The sequence below is a fragment of the Eulemur rufifrons genome, chromosome 2 (assembly GCF_041146395.1).
Source record: "Eulemur rufifrons isolate Redbay chromosome 2, OSU_ERuf_1, whole genome shotgun sequence".
Taxonomy (NCBI): Eukaryota; Metazoa; Chordata; class Mammalia; order Primates; family Lemuridae; genus Eulemur; species Eulemur rufifrons.
The window spans coordinates 96,708,795-96,718,053 of NC_090984.1; the positions used below are offsets into that span (position 1 = coordinate 96,708,795).

Consider the following 9,259-nt stretch of genomic DNA (forward strand, 5'->3'; position numbering starts at 1 on the left):
TATGCCTGGAACATGAAATGCCCCCAAATAATATTTGATAAATGAATGACATCAAATATTAGCTATTTTTTTCATTAAACATTTATTTTTATAGACAGCAATATCTTAGTTGAACATTGGGTATGGCATCCCTACTTAATTTGGTAGACAATGGGGAATGCCATAATTTTTTGGGAGATTGGCAGGGAATGTAAGACAATGAGAGCTAAGTTTTAGGAAGCTTATAATGGCAGTGGCAACCAAGTATTAAAACTGAAAAGAACAAAAATGTGGAAAGCAGTTATTGGAACCAAATTTTCTACAAGGACCAAAGTAATAGATTATGGTAATAAAAATCTTTTTTCATCCCTATAATTATACTTTATTTAACCACAAAAAATGAATTCTAATATCTATTTGTCTACTAATGCCTTGCCTGTTTCTCTGCATTATAGAAACTTCAGCACTAGTTTATCAATGTCTTTTCTTGATTCTAGCACTTAGTTATGACAATTAATGAAAAAAATCCTCAAATCTCCTTGCCTTTCTACACTATAGGTAACACTGGCTATTTTCCAAGTGCCAAATAAGACATATATAGTGCTTAGCAGAAGGCCTGGCACAGGTTACATGCTAAATAAATGTTCAATAATAATTCTTATAGTCATTAAGATTAAAGAGGCACACATAGTGGGTATTCAATATTTTAATAATAAACATACTTAAGTAGAACATGTCAACCTTATTTGCAGCAAACACAGATACAATTTATCATCTAAGAGGATCAATTAGAGCTGTACTTGTGCTCCAGAAATTGCTAACATTCAGCTTTCAATTATTTAGAACAGATCCAGAAAAGGTGGTCTGCCCTACAAAAAGAAAAGGGAAAAAGAAATAGCACCTGCCTGGGAGCAATGAGCCCTACCTTAGTCCTGACTGCCCAAAACTAACAAGGCAGCTCAAGGCAAGTCACATTCGTAGATCTCAGCTCCCTTTTCTGTAAAATGAAGGTGCTTCTATTTCTCTGATTCCATAAGGAAAAAAGGAAGACATTAAAAGGGTTACCTAATGTAGTATTTTCCCAAGCTTCAGTCAATTCTGATCACCTTTTGATTTCTGCCATATCCATGTAACAACTTTACCAGTATTTTTCTTTAAATTGGCTTTTAAAAATTTAGTCTCACCTTAAGTAATAAATCCATTAAAAATCTTTTATTCGTGTTAGTTAATTTTTCTAATGTGTATAAAAATAAATATTTTAACTATCAAAATTTAAATATTCAAAGATCACATAAATTCAGCTTACAATCCAAATTTTGGCAAATAGTAACCTAATCTTTGTAACTTAAAATCAAAATATTTAATGGACAAAGAACTGAACAGAAAAGAAATGGAATTTCATATTCTCACAATAATCCAAGAGTTAATCCAAGCAAATTAACATTAGTGTTCATTATAATATATATTTTTAAATATGTGGGACAACAAAAATTGAAAACAGAATTGATTCCTTCTTAACCTACATAATCTTCATCTGAATTAGGATTTTATTTCCTTTAATTTTAAAAGACTTTAATACCACCGTTGACTACCTAAATTCAAACTAAAATAACAAGAAAAGCAGTTACTTTCTTGTCTTAAAACCATCAAAAAGAAAAAAGATCAAAATTCAATGCCACATTTATTAGCAATGGAAGCGCTTTTATGAACATGCTCTCTTTGTCTCACTCAACGCATGAGAAAATAAAGGCACTGAATTCTGGCTTTTTTGGTCACCCAAGCTAAAGTACAGTGGCGCAATCATAGCTCACTGCAGCCTTAAACTCCTGTGCACCCACTTCTTAACTTAGAATTCAGATAGCATTATCTATTTGTGTGTCAAGTTTTACTGGTCAAAAAGTTTCCCAGATCTAAATGACTCCAATTGTACTTTACAACCAAATCCATCAATATCAGTGAATGAGCACATGCTTATACCTGGGCTGACACCTTCAATGTGGTGGCCAGGATACATAATGAGGGATACCGCTCTCCTTAGAAACTCTTAGCAATCAAAAATGCATTGGCATAAAGCAAATTAACAATGATCCTTTAAACAATACTGAACACAAAGACAATTTTTTGATGTGTTAATAAAGTCTAAGAAGTCTAATGATGATCAAGAGCTAAACCTCACAGGTTATTTTAAAGCAGAAGTGACAAACTGAGGCATAATTCTAAATTTTCCACCCTTTGATAGATATCAATTAGCTGACTGAAGAACAAGTGGGACAAATAATGCTTATCTATAAATATCTGTATTACTTTACCCTTATGTCATGATCCCTATAATTTATCATAGCAAAGTTCCCCAAGGCCATCTCTATGGGCCTTCTTTCTTTCCCACCAAATTTCATAAGCAAGAGTACTTTTGCTATATTAAGTATGGCAAAGCAGAGAAAAACCAAGTATCTTTGAAGTATCATAAGGCAGAGAGGAGAAATTAAAAAGGATCATGCACTGTTACAAATGAGAATTACACTCCTAAAATGCCAGCTTCTCGAGAGCATAATTTATATTTGCTTCATCATCCTTGTTCTTCTCATAGCTCCTGTCTTTATAAATAGTATCCAATCAAAAACTATGTGTTGAACTAATAAACAGACCAAAGAATAAAATTTAATACTTTCCTAGCAACAGATTACCAGCAAACAGAAAAGGTGAGAAGAAAATTCAAGGATTGACTCCCCAATTACCTTGTCAAAATGTATATACTATGAAAGCTTTTCAAAGTCAGAAATCTGCCCCACCACTGGCCATATTTCTCCTAATAACTAACAAGGACCAGGAAATTCATTCTAATTAAATACATGAGTCGTTTTAATAAAGTCAACCCTTATTTAACTGACTAAAGCCAAATGCCTTACCTGTAGATAATGTCACTTTAGACTAATTTATTTACAAAAAACTGATTCTATAAAACGTGATATAACTAGTGACTGGGCAACAAGGAATGACCATTAATTAATAGGTTCAAATTAAGCATATAGTTATAATCATCACTATTATTTGATGTTTAAAAATACTCTTTAATGATGATTCTGGTTAAGCTTACTCACAAAGCATTTTTAACAGTTCACCTCATGGAGATCTTTCTCAATTTTTCATCTGTACTATGCCATGTGCAGTAAATATTAGATGTTGAAGGTGTCAATCTCCTAAAAGCTGTTTATGACATTCAAGCAAAACAACAACAGTTGCAGCAGTAGCAACCAGAGCAACATTGTGAGTTAGGCCCTTATGCTAAGAATGTTCCAAATGTTATTTTATTCAATCCTCACCACAACCCTCTGAGGTATTATTATCTTTATTACATGGATGAGGAAACAGACACGGAGACGATAAGTGACTTACCAAAGGTAACCCAGTTAGCAAGTAGTTGAGCTGGTATTCATCCCAAGCAGTCTGACTTAAAGGTTCATACTCCTAAGTCTCTCTATAGACTATAGATCTTTAAAATGAATAGTAAGGTCAGAAACTTATGTGAACTAGAAATAGGCTAAATAGTTATCCCCATTTATAAACATGATGACCAAGCAACTAAATGCCTCTCCCCATGCCCAACTCCTACATAATTAACACTTTGGAACATCATAGTTGCTAAAGCTATTTGAAAAGCCTCTGAAGGTATTTTTCCTACATTTAGTCATAAGCACAAAAAAGAGATCATAATCTCTCACTGTAACTCAAAACTTCATACTTATGGGGTATTAATCTGCTAGCTTTACAGGTTCCAATATCTTGAACCTCAATTCAAGGGCAATAATATTATAGCAACTCCCTTCCTCAAAGAACTGAATCTTTATTTTTGTGTACTGCTAAGATTGTTTGCACATGCCCTTTACAAGATATAAAATGGTAAAGTTACAATCCAAGTCAGATACAAACAGAGCTACATTCTGATTATTCTTCCAATCAGATCCCAAAAAGATGTTCATCTTCTTCCCAAAGAAAAAAGACTTTAAGGAAACATATAAAGGACCCCTTCTAGGGAAAAGGAAAAGCATAAGGGGAAGCAGTGAAGGCAATTTGCAACCAAAGACCTAAAAGGCAAACCCAGGATATCCCCTAAATATGTGTAGTACTATATAACCTCCTTGATGTTGTTAGGATCTCTTGTAACACTTCAGCATACAACGTTGTTCCCCATCCGACGAAGGACTGACACACAAAAATATTCTAGGAGACTGTAATCATCAAGCATAAGTCAGTCTTTATAAAAAGTAATGTTCATTCAAAACCATGTAGTTTATAAAGCACTTTCACATATAATAATATTTCATTGCCCATTCACTACCAGTGAGGGCAGTTTATTATCTCTATTTTACAGATGAGTGAAGGGATTTACCTGAATTCATACAATATGTGATTGGTAAAGCCTCCATCTCAAATCACTTGCCATCAAATCCCAGGTGCTTTCCACACCACATTGTGCCTCCTCATTTCACACCAAAAAAATCACAGCACTAACCCGTCTGCCCAATTTCCACACATCTATTACCAACACTGTAAGAACAAATGTCAGCTATTAATGACATCATGTGTTATAAGTACAAAAGGGAAAGAAAACAAATAGCATTTTCTCTGACAGGCCTGGCACTCTGTTCAGCACCCAACCTATACTTTGCCCAACGTTGCTCTCACTGTAGGCCTTCAGGTAGGTGCTGGCATTCCCATTTATACCTCAGAAAACAGACTCACGGAGAGGCTTAGTAATTTGACTAAGGTTGGCCGGGCGCGGTGGCTCACGCCTGTAATCCTAGCACTCTGGGAGGCCGAGGCGGGTGGATTGCTCAAGGTCAGGAGTTCGAGACCAGCCTGAGCGAGACCCCGTCTCTACTAAAAATAGAAAGACATTATATGGACACCTAAAAATCTATATAGAAAAAATTAGCCGGGCATAGTGGCGCATGCCTGTAGTCCCAGCTACTCGGGAGGCTGAGGCAGTAGGATCGCTTAAGCCCAGGAGTTTGAGGTTGCTGTGAGCTAAGCTGACGCCACGGCACTCACTCTAGCCTGGGCAACAAAGTGAGACTCTGTCTCAACAAAAAAAAAAAAAAAAAAAAAAAAAAAAAATTTGACTAAGGTCATACATTAAACAAATGACATAGCAGTGATTTTAACCATGTATCTACTATACCACACTGCCTTACATGGTACCATAGTGATGTCTTTTTTAGTTAACAACAAAGAAAAATAAAGTACTATCTAGGTTAGAATACTGTGCGATGTTTTAAAGTGTCAAACAACCATTCCTCTACCTGTTGCTGTCATAATCTCACTTCCAAGCACAGCACCTTTTCTCCCTCCTTTATTTTCTCTGGTTTACTCTTAGTAACTGCTGGCCTCACTGTGCCCTGGAAAAAGGGCGAGTTGTTGGATGAGAAAAGTGATGTATGGCCAGGAGCCTGGCTCATGCCTGTAATCCCAGCACTTTGGGAAGCTGAGGTGGGAGGATCACTCGAGGCCAGGAATTCAAGACCAGCCTGGATAATATGGCCAGACCCTGTCTCTACAAAATTTTTAAAAAAAATTTAGCTGGGCATGGTAGTGTGAGCCTATTGTCCTAGCTACTTTGGAAGCTGAAGTAGGAGGATTGCTTGAGCCCAGGAGTTCAAGGCTGCAGTGAGCTATGATCACACAAATACACTCCAGCTTAGGGTGACTGAGCAAGACTATCTCAAAAACAGAAAAGTAAAGTAACGTATCCTTAACTAACAGCATTTTATACAATCACAGTAATCACATAAATACTATTTTTGCCCTGGTTCTAAGTTAATTCTATCAAATAGTTTATGTCAGATAAAAGAAATGTGAGCCTGCCCAAACAATTAGGAAATGAAAACAATGAATAATCTATCATTTTAATCACCGCTGGGGTTTTATCCAATCCAGACAAGACACAAGAAGAAAATGCATAAAAATAATCTCATTACCATCCCAGAGTTTGGCCTCCCACCACATTACAACATTGGGGATAGATAGCATTATCATCAAAATACTGTGTATCCCCCTTCAGGTATTAACTGCTAATGAGGGACAAAGATAGAAAAGAAAAAATGTAAACATGACACTTCAAATAGTTTTAAACTTGGGAAAATTATTGAAGGACTTCCCAGAACAAAATTTAATTAGCTTTAACAAGTTAAGGTGTACTATGACTCCCAAAGGGGGCTCCCTTATCTGAAGCAAACAGGAGGAACTTTCTATTAACACAAGCTATACTCATAATAGAAGGTAAATATCTAAAACGTTTTTAACTATAACTCTATGTTCAGGGAACAAATAGGAAACGCTACTCTAAGCCAAACTGGAGGGGCCAGTGGAAAAGCCTGCTGGGAGGACTAAGAACAGAGACAGGAGTAGATAAAAAGGAAACAGGAAGAACTGAGCTAGAAGGAGCGTGGGGGAGGGAGGAGGAGCAAGGGGCAATGAAGGCTGGAACCCAGGAAGTACTGATGGAGATGAGCAACACAGGCCTAGAAAAGTAGAGAAATAAATACCTAGAACCAGAAGGTCTACCAGCGCCTGCCCTACGTTAAAGACCCTCCTCTTCTATAGGCTAAAATTAAGCCAAAGGAAATGAACTGGGTAAGACTACAGAAAATGGCGTTCATTTAAGATACAGGGGAAGGTCCTGCCAAGGATAGGGGAGTAATAACTGGTAGAGAATGGAGGGAACTTTTTAGTGCTTTTTAAAATGTAACCTTATACAGATGAATTGTACAGTATGTGAATTATCTCAATAAATTTGTTATTTTTTTTAAAGTGTGTTAAGGTGGGCAATGACTACTTATAATCAACATGATTAGCTCAGTTGTCTTATAAAAGGGTGCCCTCAAATACCTTCACTCAAAAGGGAAAGTTTTCTTGTGTTTGGGAACATTTCTGTTGGAATACATCTTATGAATACAGAAGCAGCAGTAGGAGGGAAACTGGGAGTTCAGTCTTTCTCCACTTTTGTCCTTGGAATTTATTTGATAAAATTTCATACGGTGGTGTGGGGGAAGGAAGCTTTTGTTTGGGGTCTACCTTGAAGTGGAGTATCAGATTTCTTCGGGGGATGATCTAGGGCCAAAATCTACCTAGTCGAAGAGAAAACGATCTGGGGTGGAAGAATCAAGTAAGTTCTGTAGAAACTCCAGAAGGTTTCTCATGCAATGATCACAGAAGACTCATCTCTGCTATCCCCAAATTGGACCGTAAGCCCCATGTCACTTCCGACTGTTACGAAGACGGATGCTTTGCCATGATCCCAGAAGTTTCTGGCGAGTGGCCCACTGACAAAATTAGAAAGCCATTTGGGGACCGACCTGGGTGAAGCTAAGCGCCACGTCCAGCCCGGGGCTCCCCCTTCATCCCTCCCAATGCAGGAAAAGGGACAGAGCAGGGCACAAGGCTAGCGGGAACGCCCAATCACCCGCCTTCGCCCTCCTTCCCTGAGCCGGGTTTCAGGGAGCCGCCCCCTGGCCCCCGCGTATGCTCATTCCCACCCGCCCTTGCCCTGGGCCTGCGACCCCAGGAAGGAGGGGGACGGCGGCGGCGAGCGCCCCCAACGGCAGCAGGCCCACCTCCCCCGGGGCAGCTGTCGCCGCGGCCCGCCGGGCCGGGGCCTCCCCGGGAGCAATAGGCTATCGATTCAGCTGCCTGTCGCTAGGAGCCCCGGGAGAGCGAGGCCTACACCGCCCGGTCGGAGCCCCGGCCTCGATTTCGCCACTTTCCCCAAACCGGAGGGAGAGTCCGGGGGCAACCAGGCCGATCTGGACGGAGGGGAGAGAAGCAGAGACCACTTGCAGCGGCAGCCGCGGGGAAAAGGGGTGCGGGCGCCGGGCTCCCGCCAACAAGTCTCCCGGGGTTCGACCACCTGCCCCCTGCCTCGCAAGTTGCGCATTCAAGTTCAGGCTGGTGCCCTTTAGCCTCCAGAGCTCTCGCCACTCTCGAAACCATAATAAAAACAAGACGCGTAAGAGGCCACCACAGTACTAAAGGAGATGGAGCTGGGCCCCTAAGAACACCGGGGTGGGGGTGGGGGCGGCCAACAGCGACCGCCCGCCAGTAACCTCCCCTCCGCTGACCCCACCAGCCCTCGGGTCGCAGCCCCCAGCCCCTCGGCGTCCGGGTCTGTCACCGCTCGACTCCCAGCCCCAAGACCCCCTCTTGACACCGGGGACAGGGGCTCGAGCTCCCCTTGTCTCCGGCGCGCCTCGGCCTCCTCCCCCTCCAAATCCTAAAAATGCCCCCCGCACCTTTTAAAGTACGCGGAGGAAGAGTTTGCCGTCAAACTTTGTCAAGCGATAACGTCGCCCCCCTCCCCGGCCCACACTTCCAGGGCAGTCATCAGGAGAGATCACTTTGCACTTGGGATAAAGCGAATTAAGGAGCTGTCAACCATTTTAGGTCTTTTTTATAGAAGACATCCTCTCCTTCCCCTCCCCCTGCAATGGTTTTAATTTGACACCAAACCTTCCCACCGCAGAAGGGGGGTTGAGAAGGGAGGGGGTGGGAACGGAGGGCAGGAGGAGGGTGGCGAGGGAAAGCGAAAGGGGGAGGTTGGAAGGGGGCCGGGAGGCGCGGGGAGGGGAAGGGGGTTGATTTACCTGAGACCAGCCACTGGCCTCCATTGTTGGAGAATTCAATGGCATTGACACAGCCGAAGTGGCCGAGGAGGTCCTTCTTGTAGAGGTTTCTGCAGCCCCGCAGGCGTCTCCTCTGAAAGTCCTGAGTGAGCAGGGGGTCCCCATGCAAGCCCCGCTGGGACAAGAAGCCCACCACTGACCTCATGCTGCCCCCCAGGCCAGCTCTCCTCTTCATGCTGGAACCGCCGCCGCCGCCGCTCGCGCCGCCGCCCCTCCCTCGGCCTCACGCGCGGCCGCCGCTCTCCCCCCACCCAGCCCTCCCCCCGCGCTGCGATCCGGATGGTTCTTTAACCAGCCATGGCAGGCAGAGCGAGGTGTGCAGACACTCGGTGGCGTTCGCGGCTTCCTGACGGTCCCCTCCCTCTCCTTCCCCCCTAAGCTCCGCCCTCTCCTTCTCCGCCTCCTCCAGCAGCTGATCCTCAGCTGCGGCCGAGCTTCCGCGATGCGCGGCCCTTCCGCCGGCCGCGGGGGCCCTGAGAACGCGGGCGTCGGTCTGCCCCTCCCCCGCCACGGGCTGCTGGCCGGAAGAACACGGGCGGCTGGCCTGGGGACCACGGGCGCCGGCTGCGCCTTCTCCGCTGCAGCTGCTTCCCGCACGGGGGCCA

General features: G+C 43.0%; 1 protein-coding gene across 5 annotated transcripts in view; it reads right to left on the reverse strand.

The window, feature by feature from the left end:
• The window catches only part of DCAF5 (DDB1 and CUL4 associated factor 5), a 110,510-nt gene extending 101,460 nt beyond the window's left edge, over positions 1-9,050 (reverse strand). For 2 of the 5 annotated variants that reach the window (XM_069488238.1, XM_069488279.1), the window contains exon 1: positions 8,616-8,993. In XM_069488238.1, coding sequence (XP_069344339.1) covers positions 8,616-8,829 — 214 coding nt within the window. In that variant the 5' untranslated portion in view covers positions 8,830-8,993. Of the gene's footprint in view, positions 1-8,264; positions 8,451-8,615 lie in introns of those variants that run through there. The other 3 variants (XM_069488245.1, XM_069488256.1, XM_069488263.1) reach the window with 3 other exon arrangements.
• Between the last annotated feature and the right edge of the window lie 209 nt (positions 9,051-9,259).